The sequence below is a fragment of the Mastigoproctus giganteus genome, chromosome 5 (assembly GCF_048544385.1).
Source record: "Mastigoproctus giganteus isolate SK-2022 chromosome 5, ASM4854438v1, whole genome shotgun sequence".
NCBI classification, from domain to species: domain Eukaryota; kingdom Metazoa; phylum Arthropoda; class Arachnida; order Uropygi; family Thelyphonidae; genus Mastigoproctus; species Mastigoproctus giganteus.
This window is the reverse complement of record NC_143579.1, coordinates 170,561,950-170,586,090: the sequence shown is the minus strand read 5'-3', so window position 1 is coordinate 170,586,090 and position 24,141 is coordinate 170,561,950. Positions and strand designations below refer to the sequence as shown.

The window sequence follows — 24,141 nt, the reverse complement described above, 5'->3', positions numbered from 1 at the left end:
TAGTTTTCACTGTTTGCATCACCTTCACAATTGAATATTTTACCTTTCAACTGTTAACCATTTGCCATATCTACTATATATATATATATATATATATGTATATGTATATACAGTAGAGCGTCAGTTATCTGGAATAATTGATGTTGGACCTCTTCCAGATAGCCAGATTTTCCAGATAACCAAACCAGATAATTTTCCACTAAGATTAAATAAATTTAATTAATAAATCATCATCATCATCATGAACTTGATCCGGCTTAGGTCTTTTAAGACCTGTTACGTTGTAGCTCTTGGAGGTGGTTTTGATCTCGCCATTGTTGTCTTGGTCGACCCACATCTCTCTTGCCTGTAGGTTTGTAGTTAAAGGCTAATTTCGGGATCCGGTCTGGGTTCATTCTTTCTATGTGGCTGATCCATTTTTCCTGATACTGTTTTATGTCATTTACAATGTTATCTACTTTTAATTTCTCGCAGATATCTATATTTCTTTGGTGATCTAGTCTTGTAAAGCCTAATAATGGTCTTAAAAATTTCATTTGTGCTGCTTCTAGTTTGTGTGCATCTTTCTTATTTATGACCCAAGTCTCACAGCTGTAGAAGAGGGCTGGTTTTGAAGTGATGTTGTGCAGTCGTAATTTTGTTTCGGTTGTCATTTGTTTTCCGAAGTGGCATTTAATCGTTCCATTCATTTTATTATATTTTTGTAGTTTAGTGTGGATGTCTTTCCCTTCATTTGATATTAAATTTCCCAAATAGGTGAAGTCAGATATTTGTTCTATTATTTTATCATCAATAACAATTTTGACTCTTTGTATGTTCTTTCCACATAATCCCATTGATTTTGTTTTTGAGGTGGAGATTTTCACCTTGTACTTTTTACCTATTTTATTAAGTTCATTTGCTGCTATCTGTAGTTCATCTTCGGATTTTGCGATTATAACTTGATCATCAGCATATAATATAGTTTGGATTTTATTCCTGTTGTTCAACTGTATTCTGTTGTTAATTGTTTGTTTCCATTCTTTAAGAATTTTATTGATGTAGATATTAAATAAATTTGGTGATAGTCCACATCCTTGTTTCACTCCTTTATTGGTGTTAATTGGATCTGATAGTTGGCCATTAGAATATTTTATACAGACTTTTGAGTTTTTATACAGGCTTTGGATCGCTTTCCGGAGTTGGGTTGGGATATTTTCTTCACATAGAATCTGCCAACGTTTTTGCCGGTTTACATTGTCATATGCTTTTTTTCATAATCAATAAAGAGCAGAAATGTTGGTAGATTGAATTCTCTTCTTTTCTCCAAAATTTGTTGTAGTGAGAAAATGGCATCTATTGTGCTTCTCCCTTTTCTGAACCCACATTGTTCTTCTTCTAAGAATTGTTCACTGTGTTTATTAAGTTTATTCTTTAGTATATTAGAGTATAGGTTTGCAGCAGTTGACAGCAGTGTTATCCCTCTGTAGTTATTAGGGTTATTTCTGGAGCCTTTTTTGTGTAAATTGATTACTATTCCTGTTTCCCAATCTTTGGGTATCTGTTGTTTATGCCATATGATAAATAATTTTAGTAGTGCGTTTTTTAGTAAGGTACCTCCATATTTAAATAGTTCTACATTCAAATTGTCTATGCCTGGGCGTTTTCGGTTTTTTGATTTTTGTAATATTAACTCTAGTTCTTCCATTGTTATATTTTCTTCATCTTTGGTTATCACAGATTCATCTTCCACTTCCCTAGTGCCTGGGTTATACCATAGTTTGGAATAGTGTTGCTTCCATTCTGCTTGGGAGATGGAGTTGATTTTTATTTGATCATTTGTGTCTAGTTGTAATTTCTTAAAAATTTTAAAACCTCTTCTCTGTGAGCCCGTGATATCACGTTCTAAAGATTTAACAAATTTATCCCAGTCATCTCGTCAGATTCTTCTGGTTAGTTTTCTGACTTCTGCTCTAAGCTTTTTATATTTTATGTGTAGATGTAGATCTTTAGTTTGTAGAACAGTTTATAGGTCTTTTTTTTTCTCATTGATTGTTTGTTTCAATTCTTCATTCCAAGTTCTTAGCCAATTTTTATTTTTTATAGGTTTATATCCTAGACTTTCTTCAGCAGCTCCCAGAATTGATTTTTTCATGTTTGACCAGATTTACTCAACATTATCACTTTCATCTGATTTGAGTTTATCTTTCAATCGACTTTCATACAGGAATTTAGTGCTTTCATCTTCCAACAAATGTATTTTTAATTTCTTAGTAGTTTTTGTTGGTATTTTCTTCTTTTTATTAAGATAATTTCTTTTTATTTTGAAAGTGCTTTCTACTAGGTAGTGATCACTGTCAATTTCACTGCCTCTGAATACTCTAGTGTCTCTAATTTTGTCATTTAAATTTTCATTAATGATAATTAGATAGTATGAATCAGAGCTGTAATACTCAATATGTTCTACGTTGATAATAATATTAGTAAATTAATAAGAGGAGTTTACCTCAATATAGTACGTGGAACACTTCCGTATGATACCCTCCAGAAATTAGAACGGAAAAAACGAAAAAATCGACAACTTACCGGTACATTAAAGTAAAATATAAATAATTCAAGTAAAATATAAATAATTAAATAATCAATTTAACACAATTCAAAATCAATTCAAAACAATTAAAATTCAAATTAACGCAATTAAAAGAATTAACGAAAATATTCAAAACGATTTTCCTTCCTGAAGCTGACAATGCTTTTCGACCGACTGTCGTGATCACAGGAATGAAAATTCCTGTGATCATGACAGTCGGTCGAAAAGCATTGTCAGCTTCAGGAAGGAAAATCGTTTTGAATATTTTCGTTAATTCTTTTAATTGCGTTAATTTGAATTTTAATTGTTTTGAATTGATTTTGAATTGTGTTAAATTGATTATTTAATTATTTATATTTTACTTGAATTATTTATATTTTACTTTAATGTACCGGTAAGTTGTCGATTTTTTCGTTTTTTCCGTTCTAATTTCTGGAGGGTATCATACGGAAGTGTTCCACGTACTATATTGAGGTAAACTCCTCTTATTAATTTACTAATATTAATGATAATATAATCTATTATAGACTTTGTGTTTCTTGCTTCCCATGTGAATTTATGGATATTCTTGTGTCTGAAAAAACTATTTGTAATTTTAAGTTTATTAAAAATGTAGAAGTCTATCAGGCATCTTCCATTATTGTTGACCATGGGTTCGCCTTCTGATCCTATACATTTGTCTACTGATTGAGCACCAACCCTTGCATTAAAATCTCCTGCTAGTATGAGATACTCGTTTTTGTTAGTTTGGTCTATGATCTGTTGTAATTCGTCATAAAATTCTGTGGTTTCATCATGTTGCCTTCTGCTGGTTCATAGATGCCAATGATTGTTATTGTATAAGATAGAATTTTTAGTCTTAATTTCGATATTCTGGGTGATATCCAAAAGTAGTCTATTATTTTGTTTTCCCATTCTTTCTTTATTATAACAGCAACTCCCGATGATTCCCAAATTTCACTAGGTACGCCCCCGTATATCATTATGAAGTTACCTATTTCTTTGGATCCTTTGTTCTTCTTTTTTGTTTCGGTAATGACTGCTACGTCAATATTTCTATTTTTTAGTTCCATGGTCAATTCATCTAATTTGTGATTTATTCCCCTAACATTCCAAGTTGCTACCTTAAGTTCCTTAATCGTAGTCCTATATCCATTGCCTAGGTCGTTACCCTTGAGATCCGTCCAGTTTTTTCCCTTGAGCTTATTTCGAGTATTTAGAATGTCCCCCGGATAGGTTGCCAGCCTTTCGCGGGGTAAGTAGTGGTGGGGTTGCCACCTTATAGCCTCTAGACAGACTTCGGGTACAACATTTCCTCTGTATGTGATGGGACATTTATACCACTGAAAATCTTACATTACAGTAAGAAATAATTAAAAATCAAATGAACACAATTAAAAATCAATTTAATTCAAGTAAAAATTTAATTTAATGAAAAAATTGCAAAACGATTTTCCTTCCTCTTTTCTCATCTTGGTGCAGGCATTTCTCTTTTAGGGTTTTTCTCGATAATGCTTTCCATAATAAGCCCATCTCATCAACACTATAAACGTTTTTTTTCTCATAATTTGCTATAACTGAAGCAAACTTGCTTTTCAAAGGACACCGCTGCTGAAAGGATTAGTCTGCAGAAAGTTTCTCATCTTGAATATCTAGTTCATGTATACCATGTCTCAATTTAAAGTTTTTCAGCCAACCTGTGCTTGCCTTAAAATCTTTGTTACCTATTAATTTTTGATTGAAATCCAATGCTTTTTCACACAACATTGAGCCAGACACTGGTTCACCTAAACTTTGCTCTGAAGAAAACAAAAAAATAAAGTGAGTGCACACCTCTAAAGCAGCATTTTCAAGTTTCTACATTTTTTTCCTGCTAGATCCTCCTTCACTATCCATAATGAACACAATTTCTGTTATAGCATTGGAATTTTTCTTGATGTCGTAAATTGTTGAAGTCCCCACATTAAACTCTTTGGAGAGATTTCCTAAATTTTAACCTTTTCTAATTCTATTAATAATTTCTGTTTTTTTGTTGCTATGTTAAAACTACGCTTTTTATTTTCGTTCACATTTTAGCGTAAAAAATTGAGAAAAAAAATAAATCACTCAGTTTCAGGCCGATATTATTCTTACTGAATCTGGAGCTAAACTAATCTGAAATTCACTCATGGTTTCCGAGAAAACCCAGTAGTCTCTGTGATATTTTTCTAAAGCACATTTCTGTAGGTCACATAGAATTCTAAAGGTCACAACCATAAAACAATAAAAACAGTGTGCAGTTTTCGGTTTATTGGGCTTTTTTGTTTGTACAATCTGTTATAAATGGGTAGTAAACTCGTCTTTCGCTTATTAGAATCAAAATTCAATTTGCAAACATGATCACTATAACTGAAGCTTACTGTACTACCATTAATAAAAAAAAAAAGAAAAGAAAGAAAGATCATCCTTTCAAATTATTCCGGATAACCGACATTCTACTGTGTATATATATATATATATATATATATATATTTCCCCCCCATGCATGGATACTAACATACAAGTGGGCATCACTCAGCCTTAAAGTCCTGTTTCATCAACATTATGAATTTGTGCTGGAACAAGACCTCTCTGCTTGATAATCTTTGATAATTTGTCACAGAACTATGTTGATCCCACATTATCAGCACAGAACTTTTCAATCTGTATTTTCTAATTCCCTTATATCATTCCTTTCTTAAAACTGTTTTCCCAAACAGAAGAAAATTTAAATATTCCAGGAATTTCCAAAAAAATAATTTGCCTTATTTAAAGTCATTGGCAGAGATATTGGAATTCCTCCTGCTCTTGAAGAAACCTGTTTTATTGAACATAGTCACATTCCAATTGCAATGTCAAATTGTTTATTTTTTAGCTGCTTTCACCAGTTCTTTATGAAGCTCTGGAAAGTGTTTAACATTTAGACACAATTTCTTCTATCCTGGCTTAGTTTTTAATTATATCCCATACATTTCCAAATTCAAGTGTAAGCATGTAACACATTCTTGTGCTTGAACCCTTTTTTGTATCTTTTAATAATTTCCGATTTGTTTTCAACTTTTGAAATAAGTAATTTTTATTTACTTGACATTTTGGGATATTTACAATAACTGTAAATGCCTAAAAATGCCAGAAAATACATACATATGTATAACAGTTGATCAACATTGGTTATTATTATATTAATACAGTAGACTTTCAGAATAATAGCACCTTTGTGGACTCACGATGCCATAATTTCGATTTTTTCGTTATCTAGAAAGTTTTATTTTTAATATAGTTAATTCAGAAATAATAAGGCCAAATGAGAATAGAGAGATTAAGAATGCAATTTTATTAACTGCACATAAAAAACATAAACATGTTGACGATCCAATGTTATATTTTGCCATTAATACACTCCTACATATTCCCCATTCTATTTTCTATTATTATATCAAGTTTGTCACTAGGCTTTACTGTTCTTAATTAATTCTTCTTCTTTTGTTCTCTGTATGAGGTTTATTAACTTTAGGAGCCATATTAAGGAGTTTTTAATTTAAAATAAATGTAAACAGTTTATAATCCGTGATATCAGTACAGAATTCACTTTCAAAACAGCGAATTTTAACAAATAAAGTAATCATGTGGCTTACCGTTTTCTTTTTTCAGCAGTGCAAGACATCTGCACTGTATGTAAACATCCGATCTCAATGTGCCATTATTTGGGGTCCCGTTATTTCGACAGTCTACTGTACCATGTGAAATTAATACTATGGTTTATTACACCGTTCACCTACATTACTATACATTAACGTACATTAATGTTTGGGTACCTTACCGATACCCATCATCAGAACACATAACTGTGGAAATAGAAGTACGGTACTGTAGTTCCAAAATGCCAGTTCCAAGATACACATGTGGCTTTTAAATATATATTTTTTATTTTTATTTTTTTGTTTGTTTGTTTGTTTTAATAATTGCTAAAAAACATAATATCTGAGGTTACAGTTAATCCAACCCAATGAATACCTGCCTGGATAACTGGCATTCTACTGTACTTACTGAAATTGCTTAAAATGGCAATGGCTGGATATCACATAGCCCATTCACAGCAAAAGTACTTGAGATACTGTGGAATTTTGTAGAACAGTTGCAGTAGCATATTTGAAACTATACAAAAGGAACTATTAAAAAAAAATAGAGAGAGATGCCAAATGGAATGCATAATGAGTGTCCTCTTATGGCATATTGCAAAAAAGCAAAGATAATGTCCCCATAATGGATTTTATAGTAAATCCACCAGTTCTATGTGAAATGTGATGTGACTTAATGTACTACTTGTTTTGTTATAATGTACTACTTGTTTTGTTATAATGTTCTTCCTATTCTGTAAAATAAATAAAATCTGCACATTTAAATAGAATTTGCTATAAATCTGTAAATATTAATGATTTGTACTAGTGTCCCATATGTATGGCAATGCTTACTCTTTTAACAACTAATAAAAATATTTTATTCATACAAGTATCCCTGTTTTCCATATCTGATTTCCATTGCTCTGTGGAATACAGCATTCGTTGCACCATGCAAGGCGAGACTGTTGATTTTGGGTGGTGATTTTTTCTTATATACCACTGCTTTTCCATGAAAACAGAGGTTGTGGAGCTCTGTATGTAGAGGTTTAGGACATACCTCCACCCCTTTTGACACCTCATGCTACCGGTCAGTATTTTTCAAAGTTGTCTTTGTACAACCCTTACAAGGTACCCTCCATGTGAACAGTGGGTACTTGGATGTCTTTATACACCCTTTCAAGTAGTCCCTGTTCACATGGAGTTTGTCTCCATGGTCTTTCTGTACATTGCCAGATGGTACTCTCATGTTTTGCTATTGAAAACATCAACAGTCAGCTTAAGTTGGTGTAGGCTGTTAGCAATTGTGTGAATTGGCAAGCTAGCAATGTGATAGTAACACCTCTGTGAAATCAGTCAGCTGGGCTAAATGCCATGGTGAGAACAACTGAATTCTGTTACTCTTATGTCTTAAATGTATATTGATCTGTCACTTGTTTATATGGGACAGTACAGTGGACTGCAAAAACAGACATGTCTGGATACCCTTTGGAATTACTTTTTGGAGTATTCAGAAGCAACTGCTTTCCCAAAAATTAGTTTCTAGGTTCAGGTTAGGGTTCTTTTATTGTTAATGATTTGTACCTTTTGTTGTTAAAAGATTTATTAATGGTTAGTCAGCCTTGCACTCTGCCACACAATGTAATTTTTTTTTTTAAGGTAATTATTTTTGTTTTGGATATCTTATTATACCCTTCATTTCCTTACAGAGGATGCTTCAGAAGAAGGAAGCAAGGCAGATCTCAGACATATAAGAGAACACAAAATTGTGCGGGCAAACATGAATTTATTTCTGTAATGTAATTTATTTATGGATAAAGTTTTAATTTATCTATTTAAACTTTAATCCATAAATAAATTACATTCATTGTCATCTGCACCCAACTCTCCATCCAAACATCCAAAGAGACCCTTGCACCCATCACAGGAAGAGTATCACATTCAAAATATATAAAATAAAGACAGGGTATCCACAAGAATCACTTATTTAGAGAACATCATCCCATTTGAATTCCAGAGGGATCATATTACTGTCATTGATGTTATCTAGCAAAGTGTAAATGGATGTCCCTATGTGATTTGTATCCAGAATTGGAAGTAACATGAACTAAACTCAAAAATATAAACATCACATATGCCATGACCAACACTGCTCTTTATGGTTTAAATGAACAGACATAATAAACAAAATACAAATTTCTATATTGACTCCACAAATCAATAGTTCTAAACCAAATGTAGATATAAGGAGCAGTCAGCTAGTCCACTCTCACATAGAAATATTTGAGTTAGAAATTTGATGTGTATGTATATATATATGAATGAGTCTCATAAGTTAATGTATATTTGTTTTTCTAGATCCATCAGTTACTGAACTAGTCATGAATATAGTGAGAGGTATTATATTGTAGTTTTAAATGTTCTTCACCAACCTTATGTAGAAATAAAACACAAAGAAAACAAAAACTGGAATCTTGATAACTGTATTTATAATAAGTTATATTTGTCTGTATTTACAATAAATTATATTTAACTTTACAACTAAAATATATACATATAAAATATACATTAAAATATACTGGGTTAAGAACAATAAAATACATTAAAATATACTAAATTAAAATCGATAAAACCAAAGCTTTCGAAGGCTCCTGCCTTCTTCTTCAGCGGTATTTTCTTTGTTCTCCCCGGACGAGGCTATCATCACCGATCGGGCGAATAAGTTCTGGGACCGGAAGTGACTTGAGAGTTTGCGGATCTGTTCCACAGTGAACATTAATAGAGATAGAGGAATGCGGATCCATCCCCTCTTTGAGGCTGCTATCCTCAGAAGGGATGAACGGTTCCACATGACCCACTCTCGAGCCACTTCCGATTCCGTAACACAAGAGAACGGAACACGTGGGAATGAAACACGTGATGAGTACCGTGAACCTGCTGGTATTTAAAGACGCACCGCAGAACAAAGAAAATACCGCTGAAGAAGAAGGCAGGAGCCTTCGAAAGCTTTGGTTTTATCGATTTTAATTTAGTATATTTTAATGTATTTTATTGTTCTTAACCCAGTATATTTTAATGTATATTTTATATGTATATATTTTAGTTGTAAAGTTAAATATAATTTATTGTAAATACAGACAAATATAACTTATTATAAATACAGTTATCAAGATTCCAGTTTTTGTTTTCTTTGTGTTTTATTTCTACATAAGGTTGGTGAAAAACATTTAAAACTACAATATGAACATACCCAACCTCAGAGGCCTGTTTGAAGAAATAGTGAGAGGTAGTATGCTGGAGAAGGCTGTAGTTTGATCTGTTATAAAATTTCTTCATTTTCTAAACAAAGAAACAAAATCAATCTATGGGGAGATGAAAGCTGTATATGGGGAGGATTGCCTATCATATAAAACTATGAAAAATCAGAAAAGATAATTCAGGTATGGCTGAAGCAATATGCACACTGATCCAAGAAAAGGAAGGCCCTTCTTTGGTCATAGACCCTGCCATTGTGGCTCAAGTGGAACAGCCAGTCCTTGAAGGCTGACATGTAGCTATAAATTTTATAGCAGATGAGGGAAGCATTAGCCATGGATCTGTTTACATCATAATGCATAAGTTCCTGTACATGTCTAATGTGGCAGCCCGATGGGTTCCAAGATTGTTGACATCTCCTCTAAAGCTCCACAGGAAAGAATGTTCTGCACAATTGTTTGAGCTTTGTAGAAAGAATGTTACTGATCTTTTTTTACCAAATTGTGATGATGGATAAATGCTGACTATATCACTATGGACCAGAAACAGAACAGATGAGCAAACAGTGGAAATATTCATCTTCACCAACCCTCAAGAAAGCCAACGTTCAATTGTCTGCCAACAAGGTCATGTTACCGGTCTGTTATCAGTCATAGTTAGCAAAGGGAGGTAATCTGTAGGAATAGGAACTCCTGTCATCCCTACAGATTACCTCCCAAAACGGTAACAGCATCACTGGGGAGTACTACAGAAACCTCTTGGAAAAGTTAAGCAAGACTATTAAGTTGAAGACACTTGGAAAGCAGTCTAAAAGTGTCCACCTCCTAACTGACAGTGCTCCTTTTCACAAGGTTGCTCTCACAGTAGACTTTGTAATCAGATGTGGCTTTGGAAATCTGCACTATCCACCTTATTCTCTTGATCTCTCACCTCCAGACTTCTTCCTCTTCCTTAAAATAAAGAAACCATTATGGGGCCACAGATTTCAAAGTGACAAGGAGGTAATTAATGAAGTGGAAGCCTGGTTTTCTGTTCAAAGTGAGGAGTTCTGTTCAAGAGTGTTAAAAGATGGGAAAAATGTATAGCTCTAGAAGGTAGGTACATTTAGAGAAGCCAAAAAATAAATCTATAGATTTATTTGGATTACACAATAAGAACTGGTTGGATTTCGCAATATAAAACTAGTCACAAAATATTTACAGTTGCTTTTTTTTTTTTTTTTTTTTTTTTTTTGATTTGGTAGTTGTTGGCGCATCGGCTTCTGTGGCCATATTGCACCTCCCAAGGTTTTTGCAGTACTTTGATCCAAGCCCGAGGTGGGAATCGAACCCGCGACCTTTGGGTTGCCGGGCAGGTACTTTACCCACTCGGCTAGCCCAGTCGGCTTACAGAGTTGCATCACCCCGCCAACATATCTATAATACAGTCAAATCTCGTTAATACAAACTATACAAAGTACTCGTTTATATGAAGTACATACCATTCCCTCGTGAAAGGATAGGCTCTTCTATGTAAATATATTCATTTATTACAAAATTCGGTTAATATGTATTACAAAGTTCGTTTTCACCCCGTGAGAAATAAATATTATTTTGTACGTTTAATACAAATCTTAGCACAGCTGTCGATTATTGCCTCTGGCCACCCAGTTCCCTGCTTCCCGAAGAATAGCACTGACTTGTTAGAAATTATTTTTGTGTAAACAAAACCAGTTTATAGTAGCTACAACATAAGTGTATTCTCAAAAACATCATGTTAAATTAATAAAAGAATAAAAGAAGTTTTTTTAAGTTGTTTACATACACTCCCTTGCTCTCCACAGGATTACGGTCAGTTGCAATTGTTATGCCAGTTCAAAGAATCTTTTGCTACGAGTATACAGTAATCTATTTTTTGTGCCATTCTATCTGAGCTGATGTCTTTTTCGGAACTTGTCTTTAAATTAATTTAAAGTTTGTTTATATTAAATCTCATCTAGTAGTGTTATGGTTACAAAACATAACTGACGGAATTGAGCCTGGAAATTAAACTGAAAATTATACAAGAGGCTGATAGGATTGAACTTCGCAAAACAGACTTCTACAATGTCTGTTTTGCGAATGGCTGCAAAGGAATACAACATCTCTTTACCTACTTCATCTACAATACTGAAAAACCAAAAAAAACTTGGGAAGAACTGCGTGACACTGGAGCAGCGATTAAAAAAAAAATCAGGAAATGAATTCCTGGTTCAAAACATGAGGAGCTTGAAACAAAACATTTTGAGTGGTACCAACAAATTTGTGTATCTAATTTGCCAATATCAAGTCCAATTTTGCAAGAAAAGGAAAATTATCTGGCTCAGCAACATGGAATTAGCAACTTCAAATGCAGCAGTGGCTGTCTCCAAAGATTTAGACAGGAATAACTTGGTTTCGTGAAATATTTGCATCGAGTCTGGATTAGTCAACAAGGAAAAGGCTACGGACCGGTTGTGTTCTGTACGGTCCATTCTTGAAAAATATGAGACAAAGAATTTTTTTAATCTTGATGAGACAGGTTTAATTTATAATTTGCTGCCAAACAAAATGGATATTGTATATATCCATTTGCTGTTCGAGGGGAGTCTTGTCATAGTGGAAAATTAAGTAAACAAAGACTCGCTATTCTGTTATGCTGAAATTCAAATGGCAATACAAAACTATGCCACTGGTGATTGATAAGTTTTCCAAGCCAAGATGTTTTAAAAAAAGTTAACCAACTTCTCTGTGATTATGTGGCCAATAGAAGTTCTTGGCTTACAGTAAACATTTTTCAGTCTTGGTTATCAAAAGTGTACAGAAGAATGGCTTCAGGAAAAAAGGAACATTTTGATGATTCTAGATCATTGTATAGTGCATTCTGCTGAGACACTTAAGTTTACAAATATACAGCTGTTGTTTTTAACCTCCCATTAACATCTATAGCTGTGTTGTCAGGAGAGGGAGTGCAGTAGCACACGCTCTTTGAGTAGACTGGGAATCAAGCCCCTGACTGCTAAATACAGTCAGTCTGCCAACCTGCACTGGACCGGCATTGCAGACTATGGTCCATTTCCCTCAACATGAATTGTTCAGGAGGCTTCCATCCTGCAGTGGGTGATAATGGCTGCAGTTTATCTTTTTTTTTTTTTTTAACCAACAGTTTTATGCAGCCACTCAACCAAGGCATTATTTATAACCACAAGGGAGCATATAGAGCCTGCCTGAAAAGATACTTGGTCCTCACCATTAGAGGGAGAGAGATAGGGAGGAAGGGAACAATTTGCAGCTAAATTGGAATGTCTTGGATGCTATCCGTAATCTGGTTATTGCTTGGGACAGTATTGCATCAAGTGTAATAATCAAATGCTTCAGAAAGAGTGGAATATCATCGAAAAACATGGTCCAGCAGCCAAATGTTATAGTAACATTGAGGAATGGGAGAGTGTGAAGGAGTTATGGATTTTGTTGGTGAATATAAAGAGTTTGTGAAGGTACATGTAGTTTCTACCACAGAAATGCAACAGCAGAAGAGCTGCTAAGCACCAAGCAAAACAATAGTGTTTTTGTTATCAGCAAAAGTGAAGAAGTGTGCGCACGCGCATGCACACACACACACACACACTTTACCATCTAAAAAAGATGCCCAAAATGCATTGAACATAATAGAGAATGTGTTGGCCTGCAGTAACATTGATAAAGAAACAACTATTGCATTTTTATGTCTATGCTGTAGTTAAAAATGCATATAGGACAAAAACTGTGCAAACAACATTGGATTCTTTCTTTAAATTAGATTAATTTATCAAAAAGTTATTGGATTGTATGTCTCCTTTTATATTAAGATTAATTCTTTTACTGTGATACTAAAATATTGTATATATCCAAATATATACTGTACAATATTTTCATTTCTGTTAATTGCTTTTCTCTTAGTTTATCTTACAAATAAAATAAAATCTTTAAATAAGTGTTAATCCTACTGTATTGTTATACAAGGCTTTTGTTTTTATTATTTTATATTTTAATTATTTTATTTTATTAATTTAAATTATTTTTTTTATTTATTTTTGCTAGTATTATTATTTATTATTATTCTTAGATATATAGCATGTGCCAAAAAAAAATAATAATAATTAATAAAGTTAAAATTTTGAAACTTTTTGGATGACCTCGTTATTACAAAACATGAAAATTAAGGTCCCTTGAACTTTGTATTAATGAGAATCTACTGTAGTATATCAGATTGGAGTACTGGATATTAAGATGACTTAACCAAATACTGGAAACCTCCCTCACCATCTCTAAGGCAGCTTTACTCTCGCTCTTGAAACCATCCCCATGGATACTTATAATTGTCACCTTGAACATCATCCCCCTCGCTAAACTTATAATGGGAAGACTTGATGCCCTGGGCATCCTTAGATTCATTGAGCAACCTAAGAATAATTGAAGAATTATCAACAGAGTGCGCAGATATGCCACTTGCTTGGTCAGCTGGGTTGTTTGGGTAACATGTTCTCAGCTGACACACTCGGAATTTTCAACGACACGAATGTTGACCTTTGAAGGATATGCAAAGGTAGAGTTTATAGAAAGATGGTTTTTGAAGATGCCTAAGTGACAGTTCTAAAACAACTATTGCCTAATGAACTTATATGCTATGTTTTGTACACAGTAAAAGGATAAGTTAATCGATATCCAATTATTAAGTGTTATGTGAAACCCATACTATAAGTGTTAAGTTTAATGATGTAAAGTCTATATTTTAGATACGTGTGTATGTAAACCTTCTTTATTGTCCTCCTAATATAAGAATACTTATTGACATATATATATATATATATACATATTTTTTTTTTTTTTTTGAATATGCTAGTACTTTTCTTTTTTTGCTTCAGTTTGTGATTTGTTAATTGTTACTTGATTATCAGTCATATTTTGATATTTGTACAATATCTCGGCAGGATTATATTGTAGGGGAGTTCAATACATTCTCAAAGATTTCAAATATGAACTTTATGCATTTGCTTCAACTCATTTAAATTAGTTTCCAGTTTTTCTGAAGTACATTTTGTACATAACCATCTGGTTGGTAGAGCCAGCCGTTTTCTCATTACCTGTGAGGAATTCATGCACATCAATGATCTTGAGATATTTTTTTCATATGGAAATTGAAGAGCATAACTGAATCACATAGGTACCCTTAATAAAGTTAAAGGAACACTTCATTGTGTGTAATTAACATAAATGTATTATATTTTGAATTGTGAATAATCACAAATAGACAGTTTAAACAAAATCATTCAAACAGAATGAAGATTGAGAAACTTTTAATTTTATTACTTACTGTCATCTTCAGTTGTGGAATTGCTTTAAAACATATCAGTATAATTGGAATTACCATCAAATTCATCAAAATAAGAGAAGTCATTAAAATACCATAAACATATTCAGAAAATTAAATGTGGTTATGCCTTTTGGAGGTGCAACCACATTTGTTTTTATAGTAAAGAGAAGTTGTCATGCAGGAATGGTGTATCTATCTTCAAACTTGATTCTTTCTCACTGAAATATGCTCCAAAAAGATATGGAAAATATAGGTTCCATTCCTATCCAGGTCAAAATACTTGTAGTACCCAGAATATTTCTTCCCATTCCATTTTTTACAAGTTTATCATTGAACTTGCAAAAAATGCTGACATGGTTCACCTTGCCAGTAAGTAAATAAATACAATTTACTTATAGTAGGGTGACCCACCAGTCATACGCTTGAATGCCAGTTTGAGAAACAGTACAATTATAGTATTTCTCAAAGCAGCCTCATTCTATATGTAAATATTTTGAAAAAATTTGTAAATTAGCTTTCTACCAAAATCTACTAATTACTTCAAAAGTTTATCGTCTTCTTGGATTTCTCCATTGTCTACAGTTTTTTTTTTTAATAATTTAATTTTGTTCCTCCACTCTTTTCTGCCCTCCCAGTCTCCATTCTTCAATTTCCTCTTTTCCATAGCTGTCCTCACTCCCTCCATCCATGTGCTTCTAGGTCTTCCTCTTCTTTTCCTTCTAGGGGGTTTCCATTCCATTGCTTTTTTAGGTAATCTCTCTTCTCCCATTCTCATAACATGTCCATACCATTCTAATCTTTTTTGTTCTATTTTGTCGACGATGTTCAAAAGTTTATCATCTTTAAAATCATAAAAACACTTTCAAATCATATATAACACTCTTTGCATTAAGTTGTATTAAGCATTTACATTTATTACAAGCGAATCTGGCTTGACACAGAAAAGAAACACAGGATGAAGATAAAATGATAGGCTTGTTTTTTTGTGGGTCTTCAGGCACATTAGCAACTATGACTGTAATACACCATGTTTAAGGTGTAAGAGTGTCAGTTTATACATAGTTGTATATATGTCTATTCTTTTCAGGATGAAAAAATTTTTCTCATTTGAATGTTATTACCTAGGAGTGATGATATGGTGAGAGATTTGTGTTACTTCTTGCCACAAGTCACACATCTCTCTCTCTCTCTCTCTCTCTCTCTCTCCCCCCCCCCCTCTTCTAAGGCCTGAGAGCCACAGTTGAAGAACTGGTTTTATGTGTTGTAGTTTGTTGTTTATTTGGCATTGCCAGCTTAGTTGCCATTGGTATTTGCAGCTGTTTCAGATTATCTACTTAAAGTCTTCATACTGTATTTTCATTTGATGATTAGGTGATGTTGTGGCTAACTTGGCAGCATTGTCAGTTAATTCATTGCTTAGGATTCCATCATGTCATGATACTCAACAGAAACATATCTTTTTCCCCTCTTCACCAAGTATAGATGTGGAATTGAAAATTTGCCAGAGGATAGATTGAGAAGCCGCAAAAGCATTTCTCAGTCCATGCAATGAACTTAGGAAAATCTGTGTATATCATACTTCTGAGGATAGCTGCTGATTTTGATGTTCCACAGATAAATTCACCAGCATATATGGGTGCAATATGGCCTAAGTAACCCTTGCACCAGAAACTCCCATAACAACAACAACTAGCATATATGCTGAATTCTGTTGGTGGTAGTTTTTATAAAGTTATGTCTGAGAAAACTACAGCTATTCCTACTTGGTTTTCACTCTTTGACCATCTGTATATACTGGAATGAATATGGAGAACTATTCATTGTTGGTGACATGTAGTTGCAAGACTAAGGATTATCTTTCCTTAGGAAGCATATCTGTGCTCCACTTCTGGAGTGTAAGATTTCACTGCACTGTAGTGGAGTTGAGTTTCACGGTGGATGGGGGAGCTTGGGTGCAACTGCACTGTTATCTACTGTCAGCTCTAAATTCATTAGTATTTGCTGGAGTGGTATTCTTAAAAGTCTACTGCCTGAAGAATGATTTTGATATAGAGTTTCCCAGTGTGCTGTGATTAATATCAGCCAGTTTGTATGTTCAGGAAGAGATTGTGTTTTCGGTGCATATTGCAGCATTAGTTGTTGCCTAATCAAAAGTAGAGGTTCTGTGTTTTTGCATACAGGCTATACTGAATTGTAGATGTACAAAAAATTTTCAAAGAGATTCATATAGCACTGTGGTAAATTGAACCAAGCCATATTCAAGCTGTGACCTGATTAGAACTATAAAACGGCCTCTGTAGCCGAGTGATCAGGAGCGGGAGTGCAGTAGCACACGCTCTTTGAGTAGACCGGGGTTCAAGCCCATCACCACCAAATACGGAGAATGCGGAAAGGTCAGGGAATGACCACCGCATATCCCAGAGCAATATGGCCTCCTAAAAACCAAATAACAAGCAAACATAACTGGTTAAGGATTCTATATTTCCAGGTGATGTCATAGGCTTTGTTGACATAAAAACAAAAAAAGCAAACCATTATCATACCGATAACCATTAGATAACTGTTATCAAACCAGTAATCATGAGATAATCGTTATTTGATCAAAACAGACTACATTCAGTTTGATAGGCATTTCTGATTAAGTCTTCTATTTGTACCAAAATATCTAAGGTGTTTCTATTTTGTCTGAGCCCATTATGGATATTGTGTAAGAAGTTGTACTTTTCTAGATACACGAGTCTCTGATTTACCAATTCAGATGATAGGCATTTTATTTAAATTAATGACGTATGGAATGTGTAGTAAAAGGAAGGGCAGTATTTATTGAAAACAAAGTAAGTCATTGGTAAAAAAAATTGGGAGACTGCATAACTAATATTGCATATTAGTTAGTTCATAGGATATAAAGTGTAACAATAATGTTCACTAGCAGCTGTTAAATATTGAAGAAATAGATACCTCAGTGCATTAAAAGTAGTTTTTATTGTAAAATCATATGTTAACAATATATTTTGTGCTCAAGGAAGGGACAAATGGAAATTTGAAAATTTGTCCCTACTGTGAGGCATCAAAATGTATCACAAATAAAAACCACATTTTGCATAGTGAAATGTCTCTATTTCTACATTAGTATAAATACCCTTTAACTTCAATTAAGATGATTATCTTTTCACATTTTTACAGAATCAATTACTTTAATCAAAATTATAATGAGTAATCAGTAAATAGCAAAATTATTATTAAACAGTAATCAGTATCTGAAAAAAAAAAATTACAATGGAATTAACAAGAAAAAAAAAAAAAAGAATATATTAATAATAGAAAAACTAAAATTACCAAAATTTTCATTAACATCTCTTTTAGTTATGGAATATTTTTCCAATGAAAGGAGGAGTAGGAATGCAAGAGATTGAGCCACCAAAATTAGATGATATGAGAAGAGTTTACAGCCATGAAGAATATATTAATTTGATTCTTGAGAGTGGTCATTTTATGACTCATGACTACAGCCATCAGTCTGTTCAGGAAGATCCACGTATGATGGCCTTCTTTGATTCCCTGGTTAGTGTTTTGTGCTAAGTTAAAACAGTTTAAAAATTAGCTAATGTTTTAACTGATTGTAATAGAAACTTTGGTTTTAATATTAGAGTAATGATTATTAGTTCTGTGCTTCATGATATCTGACTAAATTTTTACATTCTTCCCCCTCCATCTTATTATCAAGGGCACAGAAGTTCCTTGTCAGTCAGTAATCATTGACTGAAAAGGCATAGCATCATTTGTTTATAATGAAACTGAATAAATTTGGAACTACTACTGTCTATCAAAGGAATTTTTAAAACAATTATATTGGTGTATATGAATTTTTAAAGCAATTATCTGGTCATTGGAAATTTGCAGAGCATATTTTAATTAAGGAATTGAATTAAATTAACCTTTTCTGAAGTGAGTTACTCAACCTTGTGTGTGTGCGCCACAAACAATGGGCCCTGTGGATTAAGTTTCTTCATAAAAATGAATGCGTTGTACAATAAATGCTTTTAAATATTAATTTGTTTTTATTTTGACATGGTTGTCCAGTATTAGAGGGAAATTATTTCAAAAATTAAATCAGAATTTCAAGTAGTAATAAAAAAAATTATAAAAAAAAAATTCATAACAAATTTTAAAAGAAATCAAAAAATACTATAAAAAACTCAGCTGTACTTCTTTTTTGATGTAATATTATCTTCTACATCTATTTATGTATCACTTCATTAAATTTTACCCAACTTCTGGATATATATTTCAGAGAATTTTGTAAGCCAGAACTGGATGCTTTGATTTTAAAATGTTTTTTGTGTCACCATCGATCTTAAACTATGTGTGCAATTATTAGAAGATCTGTAATGTATTTTGAGGAATTATTTGGAATGTACTTGAAACAACCTTGGGGGTTTATATATACACACACACACAGTCGAAACTATTTATAGCGACTCTATTTTTAGCATCCCAACACATTATAATGTCGTGTGTTGTTGGTCCCAGCCAATTTCTCATTAACCTAATGCTATTTTACATTCAGTGTAACAACCTTGAAAATAAGGATTTCTCTGTAATGAGCATAAATTTCTACCTCTTAATCTGAATTTTTATTACAATATTTGCTTTTAAAAATGACAATATGCTTTAAATATATTGAAGTAATTGCAGCCTGACTGTGAGAAATCATTTGTTAAGATTTCCCACTCTCTTTTCTTGCAGTGTGGTCATGAAATGAACATTAGCTAGAAGTTCATTACATAGTTAGAGCGTATGTTTGTTGGTATGGCTCCAAGAAAGCGGATAGCTTTGCCTATCGCAGATAAAATTAGGATTTTGCAAGCTGTAGATAATGGTGTGTATTCTAAGACTGACATTGCTAAACAGTTTGGCATTCCTAAGAGTACTCTGTTCACTATTCTGAAAGAAAAGATTGAAAGTTTAGAGAAATCTGCTGCACCAGGTTCTAGCATTTGGGTTCTAGGATTTGAGCATAAAAGGAGAATTATTTAGATCTTGAAAAGGTACTTTTGGAATGGCTAATATGATGATGTGTGCAGAAAATGTTTCTAGATGGTAATCTTTTAAAAGCTAAGGCTGGATCATTTGGGCATCGAATGGATATTGAAGAATATAAAAGTTCAGATGGATGGTTCCAGAAATTTAAGACTCGTCATGGCCTGTCTTTCAAAAAAGTATGGCGAAAATGCAGCCATGGACATTGACACTACAAACAAATGGAAAGAAAAATCGTTTTAAGAAAAACTACCAAAGAATGTTATTTAACATAATTGCGCTATGTTTTGAAAGCAAAATTCAATGCAAAATCGATATCCTGCAGGCAATGTATTTATATGTTTCAGCATGTGATGAAGTTGAGAAAAAGTGATTGCCAACTGCTTCAAACATGCTGGATTTACCGCCTTGAATAATGCAATGTGTGAAGTTTCACTTGCTTCTTCCTCTATTAATTGCAAAGAACAACAGTCCAATAATAGGGAAGAAATATTGAGCATATGCATCATCACCTAAACTTACAGGAAAACTTAAGCTTCAAAGATTATGCAGAAGTGGATGCAGACATTGAATGTTTCAGGATATGCACGAATGAAGAGAAACTCATTGCAGACGTAATGTAATCTTCTGAGATTTTTGGTGATGAAGATGAGGAACCTACTGTTGTTGAACAAGAAGTTTCAGTGAAAGATGTTCATCAAGGATCAGAACTTGTATGTCAATTTTTTCAAGTGCAGCCTAACTGTGAAAGTGAAATAACTGCTATTGTGCACCTTCATAATTCTCTTTTATAAAACATGCTCTACCATTGAAACAGCGTGTTTTGACAGATTATTTTAAAGTATGAAACAATTCTCTTGTTAGGTCTTTTTAGGTTTGTAACCTATGTAGTGAAATTTGTACTTTAATTGTGACCTTAATGCACTCTACAATCATTTTTATATTTAATACTGTAGTATATATTATAAATAAGATTACACTATATTGTATTAGTAGAATTGCATTAAATGTTCAAGATTTTACTTGTTTTGTTGCTGAATTTATGAATGATTGATATAATGTCCTTCTGATATAACTGTTTTTCTCATTCCCTTATGGGGTCGTTATATAGAGCTTCGACTGCACACACACTGGTGTTCAAAGAAAGTGCATCACCTAGGAATTTCACAATTCTAACCCTTTTTTGCGATGGTATGTTACATTAATGACTAGCAATAGAAATATAAACAAAATATATTTATTAATGGTTGAGGCAAAGCTAAGTAATATTTGACAGGTGCTCTCAAAATATTCCAAAATGAGCATTTGCAACCTTTATACAACAGTTTTGGTAAACACAACAATTATGGCTGAAGTGTTATAAGAAGTTCTCAGTTTGCTTCAGTTTATCATTTTAAATGGAAAACAAAATGAAAAGTTCACCAGGTGCAAACTAATAATTAGTTGAATCACCTCTGGCCCTGATGACAGAAGCACACCATCTAGGCATTGTCAAGATCAATTTCTTTAGATAATCAACTGATAGTTCTTGGTTTCAAACATGAATTATGGCTTCCTGAAGTTCACGAAGGGTCTTTGCTTTCTTTCTGGCAACTGCAGATTCCACACGATGCCAACAGTTCTCTATAGGGTTTAGGTCCAGGCTGTTTCCTGGCCATCTAAAAGTTGTAATGGATCATTCTTCCGATCATTTTTTTCACCTGTAACAAATGTAAACACATTACTGTTGAACCTCTAATGCAGAAATGAAGCTAAAGTAACTACAGAAGTGCCTACTTACACTTTTCACCCGATGACAAGGAGCAGAGTCGTCCTGAAAGATGCACTTACTTGGCAGGTTGAAATGGTCTCTAATGGTTGACAGCAATTTGCCTTCCAATATAGCCAGGTATCCATTGGCATTTATGGAAACTTTTATAAACTGCAGGTGACCTACTCTGCGATACAAAATGCAACCCCATACAGTCTGGATGGTATTCTTCACCATGTCTACAGCGAATTGTTTGTCTCCCATCAGAGCCATGTAGGTTGAATTTCTTCTCATCCGAGAAAATAATTGACTTCCACTGCTCAGGGGTCCATTTGACATGCTCCTTACACAAATTAATTGGGCCTTTTTCATTTTTTGTGTGAGGAGGGGCTTCTTCTTCTACAAGTCCATTTTTGAAGAAGCATCTTCTGACTGTTACTGCATTTGCTGCCACTCCTGTATGTTCTTCCCATTCTCTTTTCAGCTTAGACGAAGAAGCTTTACGGTTTTTAAGGCATAAATGCTTGACATAGAGACTGTTTTGGCGTAGAGACTCGTTTGCATCTGGTTACTTTTTTCCTATCAACGGAACCAGTATTCATGAGTTTGGAAAGAAATCTACTCACTGTCGACTGATTACAAGACACTCTATAAGCAATATGACGGGAAGAATATCCTTTCTCACGTAAAGCAAGAATGGCACTCTTTCTTCGTGGCATCAACTTCATGTAACTCGCTATCCTGACACAAGCAAGGAATGACTGCAACTCTTGCAGAGCATGCTGATGCAATGTTATGTCATCACTTATGCATGTCAATCTTATCTGATGAAATCTGTAAGAAATGTTGCCGTATACTTACGTGATTCAGATGACAATTACAATTTTAAGGGGTGATGCACTTTCTTTGAATACCAGTATACATATATACACTTACACACGTATGCAGGGCCGCTGCTAGGCTCACTTGCACCCCTTGTCCTATCCACAACTAATACTGCAATTTTTTTTCAGTATTTGAAGCTAGTTAGAAGTCAAAGGATTGAAAAGACAATTTAATATCAAATTTTTAGCTTTTCTTTTATTTGAATAACAGTTTATTCAAACTAGTCAATTTATTAAAATTTAATGGCATTTTTTACAGTCTCAATTCACAAGTTCTTTCAAACATTTTATTTTGTCACCTAACTTGGAATCATCTGTATCTTTTTCTTTGCTATCTGTCAGACAATTTTCTAATTTTATACAATTTTGTTAAAAGATGTTTTCACATTAATTTCATCTAAATTTTAAAACATTCAAAATATTTTTATTATTTTTTTTTTATGAAAACCCCAAACACGAAAGGTATCAAAACCTATAGTACTTAGTACCGTGCATGGGTTGAAAGGAGGTATGGGGGGATGCGGGAAATTTGCTCTAGAGACTAAACATGGGTTTCACCATTTCAAGCCTCCAATAAGCAAAGTGGTGGTATTTCACCAGTTGATGAAAGTCATCTACCATTCTGTGTTTCTTGAACAGAGCTACTAGCCATTTCAAGAATAGAATAAAAACATTTTTTTAAATTAAGCTTAGGAAACACTTGAACCACAAAATAAATACAGTGAATTAATTAATGCTGTTATAGGGTTATAGGTAATGAAAGGTGCTATTCTGCTTTTATGGTTCTAATTACCTCTATAACAAAACAAAAAAAAAAATAAAATAAACATAAAATTAGAATTAATGGAAAAGAATTACGAATAGAAAACGTTCACCCTTGGAGGAATGAACACACAGCATTTCACCAAAAGAGACATGCCCACATCCCCCAAAGAATGAGTGATACTTTAATACCACAAGTAGAAACAAAGTGTGTGTGCGTGTGCACACACACAATCTTTTTAATGAACACCAGCACTTTTGAATTTGGAAAAGGGGTTGTATTCCAATCACTGAGCCAAACATCAATGGATGTCCTAGTGTGCCTGGACATAAAGAGAAATAACAAACCAACTAAACAAAATATGCCACTGCTCTCTATAGAATAAATAAGGAAGCATAACAAACAAAATGTAAATTTATATGCTGACTCCTACAAGTGACGAATCCAAAACAACCTGCAAATAAATGCAGCCAAAATTAAGAAATCAGAGTAAACAGATTTTTTCGTTTGATATAGGGTTAGTTAAGTTCATAGCACCTTGCCTTACCTATAACCATATTAACAACATTAATTAAATTAAATTGGTGTACAGAATAGTTTAGGACTAAAGCCTCAGGTTACATAGGGAATTAACTGACGTACAAGTTAGTGCAATTGCATCATTTCTGTACGTAGCCAACTACTTAAGTAGTTATAAACATAGGTGTATTGCTAAAAAAAATAATACCGGAACGCTCGTCGATTAACTACAAATAGTTACCTACACTTTTTTCATTTGCAAAAATAAGTCAAAGATTAGAATATTTGTTCAGTATTTATTTATAACTATTAAATAAAAATTTCAAAAGTAAAACAACAAACACAAAAAATTTTAAAAATCAGAAAAGAAAAAAACG

General features: G+C 33.3%; 1 protein-coding gene across 1 annotated transcript in view; it reads left to right on the top strand.

Moving 5' to 3' along the window:
- The window catches only part of LOC150085839 (DDB1- and CUL4-associated factor 5), a 227,776-nt gene that overhangs the window by 184,669 nt on the left and 18,966 nt on the right, over positions 1–24,141 (top strand). The window contains exon 10 of the mRNA XM_090373516.1: positions 18,172–18,369. Coding sequence (XP_090229642.1) covers positions 18,172–18,369 — 198 coding nt within the window. The remainder of the gene's footprint in view (positions 1–18,171; positions 18,370–24,141) is intronic.